The 24,144-nt window shown below is 39.8% G+C and overlaps 7 protein-coding genes across 9 annotated transcripts; 3 read left to right on the top strand and 4 right to left on the bottom strand.

The window, feature by feature from the left end:
• The first annotated feature begins 634 nt into the window (after positions 1-634).
• h3f3d (H3 histone, family 3D) lies at positions 635-2,605 on the top strand. 2 transcript variants are annotated; one of them, XM_080049389.1, is made up of 4 exons: positions 635-683; positions 1,458-1,595; positions 1,801-1,954; positions 2,041-2,605. In XM_080049389.1, the coding sequence occupies exons 2-4, from the start codon at positions 1,468-1,470 to the stop codon at positions 2,167-2,169; spliced, it is 411 nt and encodes a 136-aa protein (XP_079905515.1). In that variant the 5' UTR covers positions 635-683; positions 1,458-1,467; the 3' UTR covers positions 2,170-2,605. The 2 variants fall into 2 exon arrangements, with proteins under 2 accessions (XP_079905515.1, XP_079905516.1); XM_080049390.1 differs by having other exon boundaries at positions 636-683; positions 1,461-1,595.
• An 817-nt stretch (positions 2,606-3,422) lies between these two features.
• uqcc4 (ubiquinol-cytochrome c reductase complex assembly factor 4) lies at positions 3,423-5,462 on the bottom strand. 2 transcript variants are annotated; one of them, XM_080048883.1, is made up of 2 exons: positions 5,264-5,462; positions 3,423-3,914 (listed from the first exon to the last, which is right to left on the bottom strand). In XM_080048883.1, the coding sequence occupies exons 1-2, from the start codon at positions 5,356-5,358 to the stop codon at positions 3,593-3,595; spliced, it is 417 nt and encodes a 138-aa protein (XP_079905009.1). In that variant the 5' UTR covers positions 5,359-5,462; the 3' UTR covers positions 3,423-3,592. The 2 variants fall into 2 exon arrangements, with proteins under 2 accessions (XP_079905009.1, XP_079905008.1); XM_080048882.1 differs by having other exon boundaries at positions 3,423-3,917.
• Positions 5,463-5,959: 497 nt separating this feature from the next.
• chlsn (cholesin) lies at positions 5,960-16,663 on the top strand. The gene is made up of 6 exons (XM_080049660.1): positions 5,960-6,028; positions 6,350-6,501; positions 6,591-6,692; positions 14,572-14,786; positions 15,675-15,756; positions 16,230-16,663. Exons 2-6 carry the CDS (start codon positions 6,364-6,366, stop codon positions 16,407-16,409), a joined length of 717 nt encoding a protein of 238 aa, XP_079905786.1. The 5' UTR covers positions 5,960-6,028; positions 6,350-6,363; the 3' UTR covers positions 16,410-16,663.
• On the bottom strand, positions 8,458-9,600 carry LOC307267274 (G-protein coupled estrogen receptor 1-like; the record flags this gene model as incomplete). The annotated part of the gene is made up of 1 exon (XM_080049555.1): positions 8,458-9,600. One exon carries the CDS (start codon positions 9,598-9,600, stop codon positions 8,458-8,460), a length of 1,143 nt encoding a protein of 380 aa, XP_079905681.1.
• LOC307267348 (uncharacterized protein) lies at positions 11,673-13,707 on the bottom strand. The gene is made up of 2 exons (XM_080049657.1): positions 13,566-13,707; positions 11,673-13,102 (listed from the first exon to the last, which is right to left on the bottom strand). The coding sequence occupies exons 1-2, from the start codon at positions 13,566-13,568 to the stop codon at positions 12,038-12,040; spliced, it is 1,068 nt and encodes a 355-aa protein (XP_079905783.1). The 5' UTR covers positions 13,569-13,707; the 3' UTR covers positions 11,673-12,037.
• Positions 16,664-16,783: 120 nt separating the features above from the next.
• On the bottom strand, positions 16,784-20,979 carry gnptg (N-acetylglucosamine-1-phosphate transferase subunit gamma). The gene is made up of 11 exons (XM_080049659.1): positions 20,839-20,979; positions 20,657-20,711; positions 20,245-20,312; positions 20,026-20,080; positions 19,814-19,897; positions 19,605-19,698; positions 18,696-18,810; positions 18,523-18,605; positions 18,205-18,333; positions 18,010-18,091; positions 16,784-17,917 (listed from the first exon to the last, which is right to left on the bottom strand). The coding sequence occupies exons 1-11, from the start codon at positions 20,903-20,905 to the stop codon at positions 17,829-17,831; spliced, it is 921 nt and encodes a 306-aa protein (XP_079905785.1). The 5' UTR covers positions 20,906-20,979; the 3' UTR covers positions 16,784-17,828.
• A 77-nt stretch (positions 20,980-21,056) lies between these two features.
• tsr3 (TSR3 ribosome maturation factor) lies at positions 21,057-24,002 on the top strand. Its single transcript, XM_080048704.1, has 6 exons — positions 21,057-21,459; positions 21,860-22,070; positions 22,268-22,461; positions 22,575-22,748; positions 23,352-23,406; positions 23,687-24,002. Exons 1-6 carry the CDS (start codon positions 21,339-21,341, stop codon positions 23,844-23,846), a joined length of 915 nt encoding a protein of 304 aa, XP_079904830.1. The 5' UTR covers positions 21,057-21,338; the 3' UTR covers positions 23,847-24,002.
• Positions 24,003-24,144: the final 142 nt, after the last annotated feature.

The following is a 24,144-nucleotide window of genomic DNA, read 5'->3' on the forward strand; positions in this document are numbered from 1 at the left end:
GAGACCAGATAAACAGGGAAGGGTATTTATGGACGATGAAACTGGACGATTTTGGAGCTAAATATGTATTATATATTTATTTCCATGATAAAATACAATGGGTTTGGCTCATATAATTTTAACAGAATGTGTCCTGTCTGAATAATGGATAAAACGTATCCCATTTCATCTCCTGCCATTGACCACGTTTCTACCCCTCTCATCACTGAAGGCAAATATGCTTTTCTACACATAACAGCACACGTTCAGAAGAACAGCATTGTTCCCTTTGATGAAAAAGGAGGGATTTGATCGGTGGGGAACCATGTTTTTAAGAGATCATTTGATTAAAAGAATAAGGGTGTGGAATCAATAGGTAATTCCCAAACCGTGCCGACTATGATGAAGCCTGGTTCAGGTTCAAGACTGCATAAAAAGGTGCATGATTGAATAAAAAAAATATAAATAAACTCGTCGATGTGCTTCTTTTTCCATTCCACTTCAAATGCAGAGGCAGTGATGCTCTTGTCTACTCCACTAATCACATTCCGTCTGGGATTTCAGTCCTGACCAATCCCGTGGGCTCATGGGCGGGACTTTGAGCACCGCTCCTCTCAGGCTATAAATAGCACCTCCTGTTCCCTCCAATCGTCAGTCAATCCACACGAGAAGAAGCTTCTTTTTCACGGAAACAAACACAAAAGGTAACTTGAAAGCTTTAAAGGTTAATATTGTGTTTTATTCCTAGTCATTGTTAATACTCATCAAGTGTACAGTATACTTTGATTTCCAGGCCGTTAAGCGGTTTTAAAATATGTTTGGACCAACGTTAATCGTCAGACAATTCACAACAAAACAGCGCGCGGTTTAGCAGCAGTTGGCTAATTGTTAGCTTCATTTCAGTTGCTTTATTAATTACAACTTAACTTATCCAACATTAGCATCTTATTAACAATTAATGTTAAATTGATGTTTACTTTACTTTTATGGTTATGGGTTCAATTATCTCAGATGGCAGTGTTACTGTTGATGTAAGCCTCTGGTGGTGCGCTGGCGCCATTTTGCAACCGTCTATGCTATCTTTAAATTGTGTTGCTAACGACAGCAAAGAAACGTGTGTGTCCCCAGCAGCTTAATGGTGGCGGTGCCTGTTTTGGTAAATTAAAACCATCTGCGATTTTACAGATTATGTTGTGTTTTGCATGTTAAGGAGCGTCCTACTGCTAAATTAATTGTCATTAAGATAACGTTGTCTTTCTCTGTACTTGGAAATGTGAGTTGTGAATGTACCAAATACATATATTATTAAATTAAGACGTGTCTCATTAACGAGTGTCGATGGTATAGCAGCAGTGTATACATCACTTGGGCAACATGTTGGTCCTGTAAAGATTAAAATAGAGGGCAGTACTTGATTTAATTATTAATACGATACGATGTTTGTTCCATCTTTTTGTTTGTGTTTATTTTCAAACCAGCAGGAGAACCATGGCTCGTACTAAGCAAACCGCTCGTAAGTCCACCGGAGGAAAGGCGCCTAGGAAGCAGCTGGCCACAAAAGCTGCCAGGAAAAGCGCGCCATCCACCGGCGGCGTGAAGAAGCCCCATAGATACAGGTATATTTCAGTTTATACTAAGGCCTATAATACTAAGCAAAACAATGACACACAAGAATTATTTTTGGCAAACAAGTGAGTTATTTTTCAGTTGGGTTCGCATGTATATTTAAAGAGTAGAGGGAAATTCCTACTGCACTTTTGGTGTAGTTTCCACGACTGGCTTTGAAATATGTAGTGTCAAAATGTGCAATTGTCTCCGTAGGCCAGGAACTGTTGCTCTGCGTGAGATCCGTCGGTACCAGAAATCCACTGAGCTGCTCATCAGGAAGCTGCCCTTCCAGCGCCTTGTTAGGGAAATCGCCCAGGATTTCAAGACGGATCTGCGTTTTCAGAGTGCAGCCATTGGAGCTCTGCAGGTGAGGGAGTGTTTCATATTCTAACACTTTTATATTTGTGGATTCTTGAACAAATATGTAACTTTGATTTTATTCTCTCCATGTAGGAAGCCAGTGAGGCATACTTGGTTGGACTGTTTGAGGACACCAACTTGTGCGCTATCCATGCTAAGAGGGTAACGATCATGCCCAAGGATATTCAGCTGGCCAGGCGAATTCGAGGAGAGCGTGCATAAATGATTGCTTTGATTTTATCTTTTTAGTAGGGGGGTGGGGGGGATTGATGGGGTTTGTTTTGTAAATTTCAATTATTACCAGCATGTGTACCACCTTATGTCATTTTTAGTATCAGGCATGTTTTTTTGTACTTGTCATTTCAATCTTGACTTTCTCACTGTCCTGTTCATTGTAGAATAGTCCTCTGTAAATGCTGAAAAACAAATATTCCACCGCCTTTCTCAGGTTTGAAAATCTATTTTAGAATCTGCATCTTCTAATCCTGTGTGTGCATGTCATAGGATTTCTTATTGTGCTGTAAATAAACTATCCGCTACCTCAAAGTTTTGGTTTGTGGTTCTTCTGATGTGTTGGTGGTCAGTATAAAGGTCCAGTTTGTATAATATTTTGGAACATCTCAAATAAAGTATTTTTTTCCTAAGAATTTGCCTTTTAAACTTGCAGTGTGTAGAATTTTGGGTTTTATTTCCTAGCAGACTTTGTAGAAAATAATTATAATATCCATAAGTATGTGGTGCATAATGGCTGAACACTTTTTTAGAATGTATTTCCCATAGAAAGGGTCTCGTATGTCCATATTTCTCCATACCTAGGCTTAGACCAAGGCCTTGGTGCCGCCATGTTGGAAGCGTCATAGTTGGAATGTCATCAGGTGCATTGTTTATATTTTAGAGTTGTCCTTGAAGGCCTCTAGCTTATTATTCAAAAGGGGTGGGGTTGCATTCTAGAACTTTCTTGATGTCATTACACACTGCACCTTCAACTGAAATTTCCATCAAAATAAACCTAATATAAAAAAAAAAATTGTGGATGTGTTGGAAGATTTAGTATAGAACATGCATATTCTCAACTTGATGTGGTGGATGCCATCTTTAACACGCTTGCTTTGAAGACTACTGTAGCTCATTTGAAGGGTCTTTCACCACTTGATGCCACAATATACAGAATGCGCAGTGCATACTTTTTTCTTGAGTTATTAAAATCTAATCGGCAGTGAGATCCTAAGTAACTTACTGGATCATAATTGCACCTCATACCTCTGTAGCTGGGTCTGTCCAGTCCACTTTAAGTGGATAGTACTGGAAGCACACATTCCGTAGAGACTCCCTGTGACTAGTCTACTTTCATGTACTTGAGTGCAAGTTTGGACTTCTAAAAGTATCCCTATAAGAGATTGTACAGAGACCAAAATGAGATGAAACCAAAGTCAAGTGATTCAAATTAAATCATTTTTAATTAACACATTCTGGTCAAACAGACTGAAAAGACAATGTAATTCATTTTGATGAAAAAAGGCATTTCCGTTGCACAGGACGAAATCAATTCAGCTTCAGTCTTAAAGCAATGGGTTGGTGCCCAGAAATAGACACTAAACGATAAATAAATCTGAAATATATATACACATCTTAAGTCCCACTTTTGTTAACTTTGCTGATTTGGGGCTTCTTCCTCATCACCTGAATGAATGTTGGGTAAATGCTCATGCAGCTGTTTATCCAGCTTCACATCAATGTCTGTCTCGCTTCTCAATGCACACCACAGGATGAAGACGCAGCTTAACAGGCTGATGGGGAGGACCTTCCACCAGGGACGCTTGTACTGGCTCCCCAGGGAGCGGTCAACTTTCCAGGTTTTGTGACTGGCTTTACTGGTGGAGAACTTGATGGGCACATTGTTCACCTCCTCATCTGTGGACTTGGCTGAACTCTGAGAGCTCAAGGACAGAGACCGCACACTGCTCCATCTGCTAAAAAAATTACAAATGCAACAGTTCAGACTTGGCTGAAAATAACATTCCACATTTACTGGAGCAGAGTGAGCAAGTCTCCACTCTCATTGTCACTGTTCTTTTATATTTAGATGTAAAGGGATCAAAAAGTATTTTACATGTTATATACAGATATTTATTTATTTATTGGTATCTAAATATCAATGTATTAGCTTCAGAAGTCCTGTTTTTTTAATACTTTTAAATAATACTAGTCCTTTCAAGTTGGACACAGTGATGATGCAATCTGGAGACAGATCCTGCAGATGTTCCGTTGAAAGTAAATTATAAAGGCAAGGCAAGTTTATTTATATAGCACAATTCAGACACAAGGCCACTCAAAGTGCTTTACAGGGGCAAGATTAGAATACATAAAACACATTATAAAACATTTAAAAGCGAATAAAAGAAGCAAATAAAATAAAAATTGCAGGTTAAAATGGAGACACATTATAAAACATTTAAAAGCTAATAAAAGAAGCAAATAAAATAAAAATTGCAGGTTAAAATGGAAACAAAAAAGTCTTCAGACTCGATTTAAAAGAACTGAGAGTTGCAGCAGACCTCAAGTTTTCTGGGAGTTTGTTCCAGATTTTTGGTGCATAATAACTAAAAGCTGCTTCTCCTTGTTTAGTCCTAACTCTAGGGACTGTAAGTAGACCTGTCACAGACGACCTAAGGGCTCTGGACGGTTCATAACGTATCAGCATATCAGTAATGTATTTTGGCCCTAAACCATTTAGTGCTTTATAAACCAACATCAGTATTTTGAAATCAATTCTTTGAGTGACAGGAAGCCAGTGTAAAGACCTCAGAACTGGGGTAATGTGATCCACTTTTTTTTATAAAAAATAAATCCCTGTGTAAGCCACTGGCCGTAACCAACATTTTTTTCATCAGCCTTGTAAGCAGTTCTAAATCATGATGTAATATAAATATTACAAGAACCCTACGCAAAGTCATGAGGTCACTGTCAGTGAGTGGACCAGCTCCGGAATGAGTCATCATCTGATGACGATATCAAGCCTTGTTGCCCTTAATTCAACCTATATGTTAAATGCGGCTTATCAGAATATTCATTTTAGAAAAATACTATACTTTTGATATAAAAATGGTGCCCTTGTCTGTTTGTATGGGGAGGGGGAGAATGGTTTATTAATAAGCAGCTCTCCAGACTCATCTAAACGCAGACTTTGTACCTATTACACTGATTTTTAAAAGCTATTGAAAGTCTATAACCACAGAAAACGCATTCACAGTGACAACATAGCTTCATTATCTAATTAAAATCAGTAGGTCATAGAATGGTTCTCACACAAACTCACCTTGCACTCGACGTTGCGTGGTGGATAAACGTCCCCCGGCTGAGAGCAGCGCGTGTCAGACCGCTGAAGACTCGAGCTGCTGCTGTTGTAGACATGTCGGACAACTATTCATCTTAGGAGATACGACGCCAGGTCAAAAAAGCCGAGGCTGGGATTTCTTCATGGGGATTTCTTACCAAACGTTAGGTCATGTAAGACAACATTGTGCAACCGTGAATGGTTTCCGGTGCAGCTATTGAACGCTGGTGTGGACAGTTCCACTAAGATGACGAGGGAATTGAATCTACCATGCCATTATAACAAAATCACTGTGATTGTTTTGCAGTGTATGCTACTATTGTCATTAACGTAATGTGCAGATTAAACCTTTAATTTTTTATTTCACAGAAACGCCAATATATTTCACCTATTTCATTGCAGTTCTGGAGCTTTCCATGATGTTGCAAGATTTATTTTTTATTATTTTGTGTTAGATTGTCCTGGAATGAGGAATTGTCTTTTTTTTTGTTACAATATCCTACATGACATTCACTGTATGTATTATTTTAATTTCTTTATATGTCCATGTATTTAATGCATGGAGATTTAAAGCCGCGAGGGTCTATGAAGTCGACGCACCATGCATCGACCAATCACAAAGCAAATAGAGATATCTGTCCAATCACCCTTCATCCGCTCGACTTTACTTCCTGGTTGAGTTCCCATGCTGTTTGCGTTGAACACGAACACTAAAGATCTGCACGTCTTCAACTTTACACAGTTTAAGTAAGTACATTGATTAATAACATCAATAATACAATAAAATAAATGTTTCGGCTTTGATTAAGATTAATTGAGATTTAATGTTTATGTGGTGGCTGGAGAGACAGTACAATATTCGTGTTTTTGGCTGCGGATAAAGTTGAAAATAAAGGTCTTCATGCAGTTAAACCTCTTTTATAACTCCAAGAGTTAAACGGGTAGTTTAGTAAATCATTTATTTCAGTTGTACTTATACTTTATATTTTTTTATTGTATGATCTATATAAAACAGTGTATATGTGTTTATCTTTTCTGTAGTGACGTGCATATGTTTTTGCTTCTTAGGAGTAAATTATCTCATGGCGAAAGACAAATCCATAAAACCAGACACACATGCTTCTAAAAAGAAAAAGTTGAGTTCGGATGCCATTGAGGTTCATGCTGAAGAAATTATGGACACCAAAGTAAAAAAGAAAAAGAGAAAGCTGGACATAGAGGTGAGCAGCCCTTGGACCTGTACCTGTTTTTAGATGACACAATCTGTAATTATTAAAGAAAATAATATTTTTTTTTAAATATAATTCAGGACGCCCCAGTACAGGTACCTGACATGACAGTTGAAGCAGATGATAAAAATCAGAAAAAGGAAAAGAAACGCAAAAAGAAACAAATGGCTGAGCAAACTGAGGTAAGAATGTGAGCTGTTTGACATGTGCATACTTTTATACTGTTGATCTGCGTTGCTTCGTAAAGAAAACGTTTTACTGGTGCTGAGCAAGTCTTGTACATCCCTTACACCAGGGGTGTCAAACTCATTTTGGTTCGAGGGCCACATACAGCCTCTCTGATCTCAGGTGGGCCGGACTAGTAAAATAATGGCAAAATAACTCCAAATCCCTAACTTTGTTTTTCAGTAATATGCTTTATCACTCAGCCTACATTTGTAACCTACATTATCACGGATCACAAGGGATCTCTGTACCCCCCAGGAAATGTCTTAGTAAAGGTTGCTGCCGGCCATGGGAATAGGAGGTGCGGCGCGCAGCGCCGCAGCAAAAATTTTGGGGGTATTTTGCTCAAAGATGCCAATGTGCACTAATGAAATAAACAACTGTTTATTTGAATACACAAATACAACAGGCACTGACCTTACAGTTGTCCAATTTTGTTTACTATATGTACAGGGACACATTTTGTGCAAACATGCAGACTGTACAAAATACAATTAAATAAAAGTGCAACTTCTACTGTTTTGATTTATTTTTAAATACAGAGGTTATTGGTTGTTTTGGAATTCGTTTTTCCCAATTTAAAACATAAAAATAAAGCAGCATTGAAAATTAGGAAATAAATCTTGTAGGTCTACACTAGCATGCTCCTGCTCGTTTTGCGCACACAGAGCCGCAGACACACCACGCTTGCTAGTACATTAATTGTTCAGCACTAAAAATAAAAATAGTTTTATTTTTATAAAAAAGTAATAAAATAAATATACTAAAAATATTTTTTTTTTTTTTTTTTTGGTTTTTACTTTGCCATAAAGCACTGTAGGAAACATTAATAGCGGTGAAGCAGGATTGCCATTTACCATTTCCCACGTTGCTAAAATGTGCTTTTTTATTTAGGCTGCCCCCTAGCGGCAGGAGTGAGCATTTCGGTTATTTCTTTAAAAATTCATAACTCCTCACAGGAATGGGCTAGAGACTTACTTTTTTTTTTGACATACTCAGAAATTTATGCTCTACAGGTCGCGGGCCTGATCAAATCATCTCGCGGGCCGGATCCGGCCCGCGGGCCGTATGTTTGACACCCCTGCCTTACACAAACAGAACATTAGCGTTCCCCCCTGAGGCTCAGTCCTGATAGCGGACCCAGTTTGAATACTATGTCTTTCCCCTCTATGCCCCATTTCATCTCTGTCTCTCTCCACTATAAGGCATTAAAAATGCCCCCCCCCCCCAAAAAAGATCTTTTAATAAAAAAATGCCACAGACCTTGAATAACATTTCATAACAGTTGAATACACCTTTAGATAGAGCTGTACAATCCGAAACCGACAAATATTCTTTCAAGATTCAAGTTATTTTCTATTTTTCAGTAGCAATATTTTTATTTTTATTTTTTAATTTGCAAGAAAAGTTATTTTGTTTTCTAATGTTTAAGAGAACTTTCTACTTTTCATTTCAAGCAAAGCTTTGATTTTAGTTGGAACTATTCAATAAATAACCATACATAGTTAATTGTTGCAAAACTATATAATAGTTCATTAATCTTTATAGACGCAAAATGTTCAATTAATCGTGATATTGATTTGAGGTCAAATCACTTTTCAGTAAATGGTATGCATACACCTTCAATAATTCCACATAAAAATGTCCACAACAGTTGGAGTCCTGGCTTTTACATTGTCAATTAATGAGAACTGTCTTTGCCCTAATGTCACAGATATGTTGTTAACTATTATCTGTGCCATGAACCATGTGCAGTTTGCTTTTACTTGAGGGGAGTATAACTGTTTGTGGAAGGACGTCAGAGGTGAAACGTGTTGACTGGCCTGGTTTGTCACATGTTGCATGGTTACTTGCAGCTGGTACATTGATGAATTTTCCTGAGGGTCGACCTTTGAAGTGGGGTCCATCTATTTTCTGCCCTAGAAAAAGCCTCAGTTTGTCCCAAAAGGTTTCCCCTAGGAAGCTGTAAATGAGCGGGTTCAGGCAGCTGTTGGAAAAGGCCGCCAGCCGGACTGCGTGACCCGTCAGTGGGTAATCCTGCCACAGCGAGCCGCTGTCTGCGTCGCCTCTCAGAAGGTGTACCGTTACGAACGCGTTCTCTGGGAGCCAGCAGAGGAAGAAGACCAACACGGCTGCTGAGATCATCCGCAGGGCTTTCTGCCGACGAGGCCTCTTCTGCTCCCTCTGGCTCCACCTCAGGACCTGTGCTATCCTCCAGTAGCACAGACCCAAGATGCAGAAAGGCAGCAAGAAGCCCAGCGTCACCTCCAGCCACTGAACCTGTGTCAGGTTGGCGAAGCAGAAGTGGAGCTCTCCGGCATGCTGCCTCTGAGCTATGACAAAAGGAAGCAGAGCAAGCATGGACGAGGACAACCAGATGAGGCTGCAGCAGAGTCGTGGGCGCGGCATGCTGCGACCCTTAAGGCCGGTCAGCGCCACAAAGCGGTCGTAGCTCATCCAGGTCAAGAAGAAGACGCTGCTGTACATGTTGCCCTGCTGGAAAAGGTTCATGAAGGTGCAGAGGCCGGGCATGTCGTAGTAGCCTTGCTTTATGTTGAACACCTCGATCAGGGAGTCGGCCACCAGGGCGAGGTCGGCCACAGCCAGGTTCACAAAGTAAAGGTCTGGTGCGGTCAAGCGGCCCCTGTGGTGCAGGTTGACCAATAAGATGAGGACGTTCCCGACGAAGCCGACGGGGAACAGGAAGACGGTGTAGAGGCAGGAGAGGAGGAGGCTGATGTAACGCTGCTGACTCTCTGAAGCTGCCTGTGGAAAATCCACATTGACCGCCCGGGTGTCATTTAGATGAGGGGTGAAGTTAAACTCTGGGATGACTCTGTGTTCCACGTACATGGTCCTGTCCATATTTCACTTTGGTGATGTTTTGGCAGTGGCTAACCATTAGGTCGCCATAGTTAGCAGATATGCAGGGGGTTTTAGTCCCTATGGAGTCTGAGGTGCCATAGGTTTCCTATTTCTTTGGTCTTGGATGTGTAGTGCAGATGGTTCTGGACAGAGAGGAGAAGTGATCAATTATCAATGAATGGCCGACATATAAAACTGAATATATTAAACATTAGTTAATGGGGGAAATAGATTGGGTTAAAGTGCTTTTTCTAGTTTTTCGTGTGAGTGATTAGACCCAACTATAAAAAGTGTCACATATCACTGCTTTAAGATAATCACACAAGATCAGTTAAAACTATGCATAGTTTATTACAATCTTAGAGCTCAGCTCTAAGATTGTAATAAAACTATGCTCTCTCTTGAAAACATTTCAGATTTCCTGCAGTTTCAGAATTTATTTCAGAGTGAAGATTAAGAAAGAATGCTATAAAGTGAAGATGCATCCTTATTTGAGTCTTAACAGTTAATTTTGAGGATATAAAATTTTAAAAGTGGGGTGCTCTAATCTAGGGGTGTAAATCCAACCACAGTGTTCCTCGTTTGAGTCCAAGCGGGGACCTGTTGCATGTTGGTTTTCTGATATCTGTCCTATGTCAACCATCTTATAAAAAGCATACAATTGATGAAAAATGCTTTTACAATTGTGAAAGTTGTTTTGCTACAATTGCTTTAGAAAAACAGTTGATTCATTTACAATTGACAAATACAGTGACTATAGTTTGAAATCCTAAAGATTTAAACAAATCTATTTGTGATTTCATATAAAAAAAGCTTACCTGAAGTTTATTTGCTGTGCATTGCGGACCTCCGATCCTCCTGTATGTACGGTGTTGACTGTGAAAGCAGGTGTAACAGTAAAACTATAGTTGCGTTGTGGTTCCGCCCACCACCTTACACTCAGAAACACAAACGAACAATGCAGGCTCACACACACAGACGCACACAAGTCGCTTCTTTTTTGCCAAACCTGCTTTTCATCATACGCTGGTGGTCATATCGAACATCACTTATTATATGAAATAAATTGTATTAACTGGAACAAGTGGCAGACTTGTCAACACTTGCACCGAAGCGTGAACATGACTATGATTGTAGAATGTTAAAATATATAAATATGGGAGTTGGGGGAATCTTCTTGAAGTCTGACTGAAAAGTTTATTTACACAAAACAAAACAGGGATACAAGGACGGACAGGGATAGTTTTTAACTTAATCTTTGCTTGCCCAAGACTCGAAAAATGGTTTAATTTGTCAGCCATGTTGCTTTTATTTAGGTTTACAGGCACCTGTTTGAGTGTAGAGGATTTACCGAGTTAATGCTGCAGTGCATCACATCTTGCATATAATGATTTACTGCCTGATGAAGGTCTGGTACTGAAGTGTTTCAGCAAATAAACAATGTATTTTGCAAGTCACCGTTTGCCGGAGGCTACTTTCTTTTTTGGATTTACTCTTCACTCTCCTACGCACCTGTCTCAAGAAACGGATGTGCAAAGTTTTTCCCTTATGTAATGATTGTGCGACACATATGAGAGGTCTCTGGTTTTCAGTATTGCCGCTATGATTGCACAAAGTGTGAATCAGGTCTGACATTTAACATTACGCCACACTTATGCAACACAGGCTCCCGTATTACTTTTCCTACTGGTGCCTGGTTTACTGTTGGTACCGATACAAGATGTGGTCTACGCAGGTCGCTTATTCCTAGAAAAGTTGCCCAGCAGTTTCTTGAAACGAGTTGGAAAGTTCAGAGTGTCACTTGTTGGATCTATTAACCACTTTAATAATATGAAGATTATTGACGCTGTTGGCCCTGAACATAGAATATGACTTATGTTCCTGGACTAAATGTTTCCTATGTGGCATTCTGGGGATTGCAGCTGTTTTTCCAGGCATTCGGTCTAAATGGGCTTTTGTGCAAATTGAGTCAAAGTAAACGGAGTCTGTTTTCCAAGAGGAGAGGTGTGTCCAAAAGCAGGTTCAAGAGATTTACAATTTCACTGACCATAGCTCCCTTTTTATTACTTGTTGATTACAACAAACTGCATATCAACATATTGACATAGTAACAATAAGGACTGTACCAGCAGGTTGCACAGTTCTGAAGATTTACAGCATATCTTACTGTATATTTTTTGTAAAAAAGAAACACTTCCATTTTTTATAACAAAAAAGAGGTACAAAATGGTAAAAAAATTATGAAAACGTTGTGCAAACTTTGAATCATAAAAAAAAGAAACTGCATATGTAAAAACATTTGCTTTTGGGAAAAATAAACGGCAAAAGCATTTCAAAAGTTAGCCAAAAAGATATGTATCATTCATCGGTTCTCAAGTCTTTAATTCGTAGCATCAGAAGAGGTCTTTTCTCTCACATATTAGACAGTTATCGTCCTCTATGACTCTATGTCCTGCAGCGTGTCTGTGATCTCGATGTGGGGCGCTATGATGTTCCTGTTGGGCTGCGTGCGCCCCGGGCTTCGACAGCAGTCCCTCAGCTGCCTGAACGCTCCGTGGAGACTCTCCCGACACGGCCTGTGCACCAGCAGCACCAGCAGCAGGCTGGCGCTGCTCCCCGAGAACAGCACCAACTCTGCCACACTCAGAAACACTCGCTCTCGGTGGCTCAGCCCCTCCCTCTCCAGCTGTGCTCCCCTCACCAGCGCCACGCCATAGAAAAGTTGGCAGAAGAATGTTGCCATGGTGACCGTCAGGAAAACAGGACCCTCCTCGGAGCCAGACAGGAAACGCCCTTTAGACTTCCACTGCCGCACGCAGCCGCCTATCACAAGCCCCAGTTGGAGGACGTAGGGAATCAACAAAGCCAGGGTCAACCTTGCAGCTGCGTACGGAACACCAGCACTGACTGGATCCATGAAACAGTTGCCCTCTTCCTTCAGACCGTCTCTGGGTCCGCGGATACCAGCCAGCACTAGAGAAATCAAGACAGAGGTCAGTATCACCAGGGCAACGCAGACGCCGGGCTTCCTCAATAGGGCGTGGGACGGCGGATCCAGGGTTAGGACGTAAGCCATGAGCACCAAGACCAACAGTCCGCAAAGAGAGGCCGTGTTGACGAAGAAAGAGAGCGCGGCACAGCCCAAACCCGTGGTCACCAGGTAGGCCGGCCTGTAGGCCACCGCGTGCAGAGACAGGAGCAGGAGCAGCACCTGGAAGCCGCAGAAGGCCCAGAGAAGGCAGTCGAGCCAGGCCAGCCGTCTCTGCCCTCGGTACGTCTGGATGAAGCTGTAGAGGAGGAAGCAGGCTGAGACAAAGCCCAACGCCGCTAAAAAACTGTAGATATAGTTTGCCCTGGAGATGATGTCATTGGCGGCGATCAGATCTAGCATAGCGGTAGAGGAGACTGTTGAGGTGGAGGTTTCCATGGTTGCAGAAGTGTCTGAAACCGGAGTGGTGGTGTTCATCTCAGTGGTTAACGATGAGTCCATGCTTTGATTAGACTGGAAATGAAAGAGAGAAAACGCCCACTGATGAGATCCTGTCCACTTCAGCATCACGCCCCTCCACATTTCCTCCCATCAACAAAAATCTACAGAACTATCACATCATTGGGGTTCAAATAGAAATACCCTGGTGTCTTTTTTTGAGTGCACAAAATAACTGGAAATACATGGTTTAGAATTATCTTCTTAGAGCTACTAAACTCATTGATTCAGCTGTTTCTTTTAATCCATTTTTACTTCCTCTCAGCCTGTGAATGACTAAATGGTAACGTACTCTTACAAAATGTAGTACATTAAAATAAACAGGATCATAATAGATTTCTAAATACAGATATATATTTACACATCTGGCTAAAAGGGTTTACTTTCTAAAGTTTTTTCTGACTACACGTCGTTAGCCAGTCTTTGTCTGTCCCTTTGAGGAACTCCCTGCTCGGTAAAAACACATGGTTCCACTTACCATTTTTTTTTTTGCTTTCGTCACACCCTCGCTTTCTGTTTTGTATACACCAGCTCGACGCTGCCGATCGTCTCAAAGCTCTGAAGATGATGCCCGTTGCGTGGCCGCAATTGCTCGTTGTGAAGGACTTTTTCTATTCTCTGTGGCCAATACCCTGCAAGCATATTTTCAGAATGACTGCGTGTCCATGTGATCAGAATCTTTCCCTCCCTCCTCTCCCTCCCTCTTTTTTCATCACTGCAGACTGAGGTCCGTTAAATCAGAGGAGAGCATACTGAGGCCCTTGTTTAACTTCCCCTGAGAGTAAAACACAGTTGTGCTGTGGTTACTGGCTGCAGCAGTGAGACTGCTTTAATGTAGTTCTTTATTTCTATTTAAAGTTCATTTTGAAATTGCTTAGTTCAAATCTTTTCTGCAGAAAAATGGGGGGGACCTACAAATTTTCACCTTATTACAAAGTGAAATGTTGTTTTCTCTGCAGTTTCGTAGTCATGAAACTGTTATTAATTTTAAACAGTGCAAGCCTGTGCTATGGATAAACATGTGTGCACCGAATGCAGCTCTAAAGCCACAGTAAACTTCGGCACGCTATGTAAATGTGTGACCTCATAAAGCTGTAGATACAGGAAACGTCCCTCTGTGCTGCAGCGCTACAGGAAGTCATCAAACTGAAAACTTGCATTTCGCTGTCGCCTTTCTTTACACTGTAGATTTGAAGAACAATAAAAGGTCACATTTATTTGTCATACAGAAGAATGTTTGAGGCGAATGGGAGATAAGCTCTGCGCTGACGCAGAAAAACTTGACAGGAAGGGACTGTTAATGTAAACAAATGAATTAAATTATTGTTCTAATCTTATCATCCAATCACAGTCAGTATGGGTTATTTTGTTTTTTTTTATTACTGTTTTACCCGAAAACATAAAATGATAAGGGTCTACAAAGGAAGGTCTGCTGATGTCGATAATTACCCACAAGCCTTTTTGCTTTTGCTTTGGCCTGACAGATTTCAGAACCGCCCCATGGCCTGGAGGGGACACAGGAGCTGGTGGAGGGAGAGGAGGACTTGAGCCCAGAGGAGAAGCGGGTCATGGAGAGGAAGATGAAGAAGATCCTGAAAAAGGAAGAGAAGAAGAGGCTCAAAGCTGAGGGAGAGACTCCAGAGAAAACTGAAGCAACTGGACCCACTGCATCGGGGCAGGCTTTAGATTACCTCACCTGGTAAGAGCCACAACCGGATAGGCCTCTTGTCTGTTCTGTCATCACCCCTTGCATATAAACCCCTAGATCCAAAGCAAAACCCCATGTATGTATCCACTTACCCAGGAAGCAAACAGTAGATGGCTCAAAAACAACTGCACCTGCGTGCAATATTCACATTTACTTTTCAGGTATTTAAGCCATGATATGGATCCAAGACCAAAAGTGTTTCACAAACTGCCCCTCTTTGGCCTGTTGTCCACTGCTTATGGCACTAAATATAACAAAATGTCCTTAGTAACATTTCAGAGCGAAAAACAAAACAAAACAGGGAAACATAATCAGGAACACATGAACAATGTAATACAATGAAATACAGCCCTCAATACATGACTGCTACTTTGGTAAGAGGTATTGCATCAACTCTGGTAATGGATGAGGCTTTTGTATGTGGTGTTGAATATGATGCATACATTGAATTATACCTTAAAGGGATTCCTGACTGATTATGCACATACGGTCCAGTTGACTAGTCATAAGAAGTAAGACCCAGCCTGTAAAAGCAGCTGTATAATATCTTCTGTGGCTCTGAAGGCGCGTCAGACAAAACAAAATTTGGTTCACTTAGTTTGGAAGTTTCTATCAGCCTCAGGCATTATAACACTATGTCACTAAGTCCCTTTTCAAGGTCATGTTTCTGTGATTCTTTCCTGTCCCCTTGTTATGTACCGGTACATCGAAGGACAGAATAAAGTGGACACTAAATGCAACCCAGTATTAACAACACATAAAACAAACCAAACGTAAGATTCAGAAATTTAGTATTTGTTGCAGACTATTGCACTCAGTTTTATGATTTAATTCTGCAACCTCCATGCCTTCAACTCGCGCCTGTGTTTGTCTTTACAGCTGGGCTGAAAACCGTTCTGAGTGGAAGTTCCAGAAGATCAGGCAGACGTGGTTACTGCAACACATGTTCGACTCAGAAAAGGTAAAATAAGCCTGAGAGAGCGCACAATGATAATGATAACTTGTGGGGGTTTTCTCAACTATGGTTTAGGGTGAGGGAGGTGCAAATATTAGAGCTGTGTCTTCCTGTTTGATTAGTTTGAGTTACACCCACTCTGTTCTCCATTCAAAAAGTATAATAGTATGTTTTTTAACACTTATTTTTTATTAGTATTTTGTGAATATAGCATATTTGAGCAGTTACAACCTTTTGTAGAATACAAGAAGATATCTAAAAATTATTTTTAAATGTCACTATTTCTTTAATACCAATCATTATGAACTGCCCTAAAATACATTTAAATAACCTTGCTTGTGCTGCCTAGAATTATTGTTTTCAGAAGTAGAACATATTTAAAATAAATACTTACTCGCTCATTTATTAATTAGAGTATTGAAATGGACATCAATCAGGATTCAAGCAGCGTGATCATTATAAATCTTCATTTTCCGCAGATTCCAGATGAGAAGTACTCTTTGTTGCTGGAGTACCTGGAGGGGCTTCAAGGTGGAGCCCGAGACACCACAGCGAAGAAAGCCTTGGCCCTGGTTGAAGAATCAGGACAGGCACCAGAGGACAAAGCTGTCCAGCAGAGGGCGCACAGAGCCAGAGAAGTCATCCAGCTCCTCACCTGAACCAAGATTGTTGATCTGTGGACTGAATTACCGCCCTGGTCTCGCATAGGAGGATTTAAACTTTATTGTTTTACACATAAATATAATTTGGAATGATTCTTTGGTGAAAGGACCAGTTATGATTACATAACCAGTATTCCTCACGTTATGTTTGTCTAGGTCCCTTTTTCTTTTTTTGTAATGACTATTGTGTATTGCCAGATGACCAAAACCATTTTGTAAAAGATTAAACTTTACAAGTTTTTTTTTACACAGTTGGTGGTTTTAACTACTTTTTTGAACTGTTAATGTTGTAAAACAATTCAGAGGAGGCAGAGTTTCACCATTATAGATGGATGAGTATGTAAATCCCTAGAGATGAAACGGAAAGCTTAAAGACTGTTGGAGCTGAAAGTCTCAGGAATGTTCGCAGTCGAGACATGTTTGTGCGTGTCAAAGCCCCATAATGTGTGAAGTCACTGATGAGATAACTTTTCTTATCCACTTAAAAGTATTAGCATGATACACTTTTTGGTGTAGAGGAATATGGACCCTTACATTAATTAAACCCTCACAAGTTTGTGCTGTGGTTATCACATTGGAACTTATATACTGTTCATAAAAGCCAATGCCCAGTACAGATGTACAGTATGTATAGGAGCAGCTGTTAGAGGATCAGGGATATATAGGACTCCTGCACTAGAGACTAATGTTTTGACTCTTAATTCAGGTTACAACCTTTTCAGGAAGGAAGCAGAGTGTCTATATGTGGGTGTGGGCTGGTGACATCACTTCCTGGATTTATAAAAATACACCCAAATACAGTATGCATAATATTCCAAAGACATTAAAATGTTATTGTATTAAGCCAAGCATAAATAACACCATACCCCTATCTGTTAGAGGTTGACATCACTTTATGCCTTTAGGTTTGAATCTAATGAAAACCAATTATTTGATAAAATGCTTTTTTTGTTATTAATATATTTTTTTAATCCAGTTATATTCCCTGGTCCTTTCTAGAAAAAAGAAGGGCAGAGGATTGCTTGTGATTTAACCTGACATGGTTTGTAGGGACCCGATATTCTCTATTGTAACAAAAAAAGTTTGTTTACCTGCTTAAGACTTAAATGTTGAAACATGATAACATTGAATTTCCGTCTTGAAACACCTTTTTATTTCTCCATATCTGGCGAGTTTACAGAATTCAAATTATTAGGATGAGCCTTTCTGATGAAAGTCCTGGAGAGAGCACTGAATGTCACAACTCCTCTGACAAATCTGAAAAGTTTGTCATCCACAACTGAGTTCAGTTTAGTTTTTTTGTCCATTCTTGAAATGCTTAGTGCCAGCAACACCGCCAAGCATTGTCCAACCAAAATCTTTATAATCCAGTCATGTGCTTTATATATTGAGACGGTGACCTGTTCTGGGAGATATTCACTGTAGATCAATGACGCCAGTGTCTCCCCTTTGGTGTTGATCCTTAACTGTGACACTCGCCGTGCTTTTCACTTCATCTGCGGCACCTAGAAAAGAGAATGCGCAAAACGTCATTATCACCAGTTTAAAAAAATATATATATTAAATGAGTGAATTCAGCATTGTTGATTTCACTAACTTTGCTTTGAATCCAAAGGAATGTTGTGTTGCGTGAGGAGAGCACGCAGTCTCTTAATCTCGTCTCTCTTTTTTTGCAAATCCTGTATGACATTTAAAAAATATATAAAGTTTCTGTCACAAATTTTCAACAGTATTTTCATGATATACATTATTTTGCAGGCTGTGTTATTTCGAAGATAACAAATAGACACACCTCTTCACATATCTGTAAAGGGCTGTGTGTTTCTAAATCAGCTGCGACATCTGGCAGCTTTATCTTCACTTTCTGGCTCTTCAGAAGACCAGCATCCTCAAAAATATCCCTCAGCAGATTATTGTATCCCTGCAACAAACATTCATTGTGTGTTAGTAGACAAATCCATTGAATAAATGACTAAAACTGGAAAATAATGGTAAAATAAGATATATCTTAAAGTACCTTGAAGATGCAAATTACTGTATCATTCTCAAAGCAAATGGAACAAAAGGACCTATACATTTCATTAGTTGTGCTGTTACATCTGCTCCTTACCTGCTCAGTAATGAGACCTTCATAGCGAGCCTGCTCCGCTTCATTCCATTCCCCTTGCAGCTTTTCATTAAGTGTTGGGTACACTAAAAAAATAGGGAATACAAATTATGAAAAAATAATTATTATTAACACTGACTTACCCTGCTGACCTGAGCTGTAAGATTTTATCTTACCTAAAAGAGAATGAGGGTGGCAAACAAGTGGGGTCTCAAAGGTTAGCGAATACACACAAGTACTGGGCTCTGAGACTTGAGCAAGTTTGCTGCTGGCACTGCAGACAAAAATCGCCTACGGAAAAATTAAAAGAAACACCATTTACATGTGTTGTAATGTTCATCTTTGAAATGTAATTGTGACAACGATCCTGGGGGAGTTGTATGTCTGATATGTTGATAAATTAAATGTTGTCTTAATTAAAATGTAATTGATGAGTTCTTTATTTAAAGATCTCCTATTATACTACTTTTCTGGTCTTAATTTCTTGTTAAAAACTGCTATAGAGCAACCTGACACGAATCACATCACAAAAAACCATGTAGATTTTCAGGACACTCTTCCTCTCAACCTAGCGAGCACAGCAGTCTGCTCTACACACTGCCTTGAGCTTCTCCGCCCCTCCCCCCCCCCCCCCCTCCTGCAAACCCCACTCCGTTGTGATGGGTTACCTTCCTTCCGGAACATTTCCAGCAGCGCGCGGGGAGATTTCTGAGAGAGGAAGGTGGGGGCATGGCCGGAGCTTGCCTGAGCAGCATTACCATACATGGAAACATCCGGGGACGTGACGACACGATACCCGGAAATTTTAACAAGTGAATTCTCGACCGGCTGCCCTAGTGTTTAGTGTTCTACATAACCACCCCAGACGGTAAGCAGGGAATACGTCTAAATGCATGTACGTAATTATTTGATACGCTAGTATGGTTAAACATGACTATAAATCATTATAACAACGTTTATAGGTCATAAAAGTCGAAAAGTATCATAGTTCCTCTTTAAGGTTTTTATTCATTTACAACTTAAGTGTTACTTAATTGGTCTTCTATTTAAGAGAAAACACAGACAAGAAGCCAGTGGCCGCTGACCTTTGTTTGTCTGTTTTTGGTCCCACAAGTATCCCCGTCTCTCATCCACATGCCTGAGAAAGTGTTATTTTCCATCTCCCACTCGTTCCAGATCCTGTTAGGCAACACACAACAGGCTGCTTTCACAAAAAAACAAACAGCTTAATGACTAATCATTCACAAAATGATACTTAGCCTTGAGTTGAATGTAAAGCATCCATAAACATTACCCAAGTATCCCGCTGTATGCATTCCATCGAAACGACTGCTCATGTTGGGTGATGTTGTGAAAGGGACAGAATTCATATTTATACCTGCAAAATGACCAGGCACACAAACACTCAGTTACGTTTTTTTTCCACAGATGCTCTGATGTGACACGCATGAATTAACAATCAGCGTTCAAAACTGCACGATATGCAATGCAACATAAAATACTTACGTAGACTCTGTCAAGCTGAAGCATTTTCCAGCAAGCCGATGAAGATGTGCAGGGCCTGGAGGAAAACATTAGTGTTGATGACATGATATGTGGTTGATCGACCCAAAAAAATCACTTGATTTTAGTCAACATCTCCTGGTTAACCCTTTTCCCCCTTCACACTGTTTGATTTACAGTTCAAATGAAACTCGGCTTTTAAATAATGTTAACATCTTTTACCAGACACCGGAGATGGAGGCACTCTAGGCTGTAGTCTGCTTCCCCCAGCCAGAAAGGGATTGTTCAACCTAAACACAGAGAAAACAGTCAGGAAAGAAGCTAGTGTAAACATATGGCAACTATTTTGACAGAGTTCCAGCAGTTAAACGCAAGTTAGATTTAAAACTTTTTTTTAAATGTCATTGTCATTGGCATTTGTAAATGATATGCTACCAATTATTTTGAGGCTTTAAATTGCAATGTCAGGAGCAATTATTGATCCCATGTCTTGTCCCAAAAAAACAAACATTGATTTAAAGTATTTTAACCGACCACCGATTGTGGTCTAATTTTTTAATAAAAGTATTTAATGCCTTTTAAGACATAATAATCTGTAAGAAACCTTGTGACGGGTGTTCTTGGCTTTACGTACCCAAATGTATTTGGCTCTTCAACTATCTTCATTTTACCGGCGAATCCATGGTTCACTGTAAAAAACAAACAAAAAACAGATCGACATTAGACCCAACTCAACTCATACAACGCTAACACACATCTGGTTTGTTATCACTGTGATATAAACTATTACAGTCAGCTCCATATAAAAGCACTTACTGAAAAGACACCCCAAGATCATCCATATCTTAAATAAACGATGAATTCCGTTACAGAAATAGCGCATGGCTGACTTTTAATCGAATGAAATGTGTTACTGAGGAGTTTTCTTCGTTTTCTTCATTGCTACATTTTCCGGCTTTGTTTGTCTTTTCGTCAGGTGACACCCCACGTGATCAAAATAAGATGTGAGCATGCGCTGTTTTACCTTACAGGACTGGCGATGTGCTTTATACACGATTTAAAGTAGCCAAAGCCAAACTAAACTGTATTTTTTAAACTATACAGCTCATACGAGTTGTGTTGGGATAGGGATAGTGTCCTTGTAACGTATGAATGGTGTACCCGTGGATAAAATACGAAGCGTTTACATTGCGCGAGAACAATTCTGTACACATGCTGGTGTCAGTGGAGTAGCTAGCTAGCTTCACGTGAGAGTAAAGCACGTAAATTGTGCTGGTTAGTTTGACTGCAGGCACTAGCTAACTAGCTGTCAAAACATGGGAAGAAAGAAACAGGGCAAGTTTGTGAACCCTGACAACAAGAGCAAAGACAAAAGGCATAAAATGAAGGGGAAATCCTTGGAGGCCTTTACAGACGAAATGCACACTGCTTTTGAAGGTAATATTTCCTTCTCTATTTATTATGATCCAAAATTATACTTCTGCTCTGCATGTGTGCTACAAGACTAATAGTTGACCAAGTATTAAGGATTTACTGTATAAAATGCTAAATTATAAAATTTTAGGAAGGACACAATTACCAAAGTATCCAAAGTAGCAGTACACGATTTAGATGACATTCTTGTATTCCTATTCCTACCTTAATGTTATCCCCTCAAATTATAATGAAATGGTTGATCAAATTCTCTTCTAATGTGCTGATTTAAAATATGAAAGTAAAGTTAGTAAATAGTAATGAAAAACGAAAACCATGCAAATCTTGGTAACTTGTGCTCAAGTGAGAGTAATCGCATGCCCATCTTAATGTGCATTGTTTCCTCTGTCTCTGTGTTTTTCAGCAAGCCACCACCTCGAGGAGGGAGCAGAGGCCCCTCAGGTGAAACTGCCTTGTCCACTTGCCATGTGGGAGTTGGGTCACTGTGATCCCAAACGTTGCACCGGCAGAAAGCTTGTGCGCAAGGGCTTTGTGCGCAACCTGCGCCTTAATCAGAGATTTAATGGCCTCATACTAAGTCCAATGGGAACAAAGTATGTGTCGCCATTGGACAGGTGTGTAAAGCTGTTTCCTCTAAAAAAGCACTGACTAAACTCACTGCTATCCTATATGAAATTAGTACAATTATTGAGTATTAAACCATAGCTAATGTTTTGTTAGAATGTTCTCTAATACATACATTTTTATTGTGATCAAATGATGATCAAATAGTTTGTGATTGACAAACTTTTGTGTGGACTTTTTCACACAGAGAGATTGTGGCTCAAAATGGTTTGGCAGTGATTGATTGCTCCTGGGCCAAACTAGAGGAGACTCCCTTCAATAAGATGGTCGGAACTCATCCCAGGTTACTGCCGTACCTTGTGGCAGCAAACCCTGTCAACTATGGCAAGCCTTGCAAGTTGTCTTGTGTTGAGGCTTTTGCTGCCACATTCTGCATTGTCGGTAAGGCTTTAGTTATGGTTATTCAGGAATATGGTATTGCATCCTGACTGCTTTTAGGTTCCAGTTACAAGTTACGACAGTGAAACTCTAACCTACGGCATCTGATTTTGCAGGTTTTGAAGAGCTGGCCATGCTATTGTTGGAGAAATTCAAGTGGGGGACAGTGTTCCTGGATCTCAATAAAGCTCTGCTGGATCGCTATGCTGCATGCAAGTCAGAGGAAGAAGTGCTCTCTGTAGAAAAAGACTTTCTCTCGTCTAATGCAGAGGAGGATGAGGAGGAGTTTGGTAAGTAAGGAAGAAGAAACAAACAAGGGTCCCTTCCAGTGTTTTTTTCCAGGGTTTAACATATTAAACCAAGACAAGACCAAGGCCACTTTTTTTCTCACTGTAAGCAACAAAAGCATTTTTAAATCAATAAAACCATATCCAAATCACTATTGATTAAATTAATTAACTTATTTAGTTAGTAGCCGAGTGACAAGATTAACAGGAGCCCTGTCGAGACCCAGACAAAACCAAGACTTTAGAAGTTGAGACAAGACAAGACCGAGACCTTTAAAAAAAATGGTCTAACCAGTCTTGAGTACTACAACACTACTCACCAGTCACCACAGCAACATTTTTATTGGAAAAACACTGGTCTCACAACCCTTTTGGGATGGGGAAATCATAGTAATATTTGATGGAAATGAAGTTTAGCATACTTTTACTGGATTTTAATTCATTTGATTTTAGTGTGAATTACTGAACAAACTGGAAATGTGGGCAGTGATTCAAAAGTCTGGAACCAGGGTGATTATTTCCAGCAACTCTGGAGTATTGCCCCAAACACAGTGAATTATGCATTTTTTCTTCCCAACAATTAGCTAATCGTCATCTTGTTCACAGATCCATTTGATGTTAACTCCGGAGTATTATGTGGGAATCCCAACAGACGTCAGTGGTAAGCATAATACTGCTCATGAGGGCATTAAATGTATAATTTCTTTCAGAGTTAGGTAATCCCTCCAATGAACTGTTTGCAAATCTTGTAGTGATGTATTGATAATTGATATAAAATCAATTTTCTTTTTGTTTTCTTAGTCATTTGTCACTTTTAACAACTTTTTTAAGTTTACGGACAGTGACCTACCATCAGCAAAAATCAATAAAACAATATTTTCTGGTAAAATACCCCATTCTTAAGAGTTCCAAGTTAATTTGTTCTTCATTTATGTATGTAGTGCTCCGGAAGATGACGGTTCCAGTGAGGACACGGACACCTCAGAGGATAACGAAGATGGAGCAGAAGATGAAAAAACAGACAGCAACAATGAGTCAACAACCGTAACAAATCATCATGATGATGATAAAGAGGAGGAAGTGACTGAATCAAATTCATGACAATAAAATATATTTCAACAAAGAATATAGCAAAACTTTTTCAACATTCATGCATAAACTTAAAAGCTAATTTCGGCTATCCAGTTTTGTATCCAAAACGTAAACATGTTCAAAACATTGTATGCGTTTATGTAGGCCTATAAATAAAGATATGAATATTTGATTTTGCATATTGAGATTCTGTATTGTCACAGTTTCAGTTGGATACGTGTGGTTTGGTGGATTTAGAGATGATCGATTAATGCACAATTGTGGGGCTGCGTGAATTCAAGCTACTTCCACACAAAAAGTTTAAACT

Source organism: Ammodytes marinus (genome assembly GCF_949987685.1).
Source record: "Ammodytes marinus genome assembly, chromosome: 20".
Taxonomy (NCBI): domain Eukaryota; kingdom Metazoa; phylum Chordata; class Actinopteri; order Uranoscopiformes; family Ammodytidae; genus Ammodytes; species Ammodytes marinus.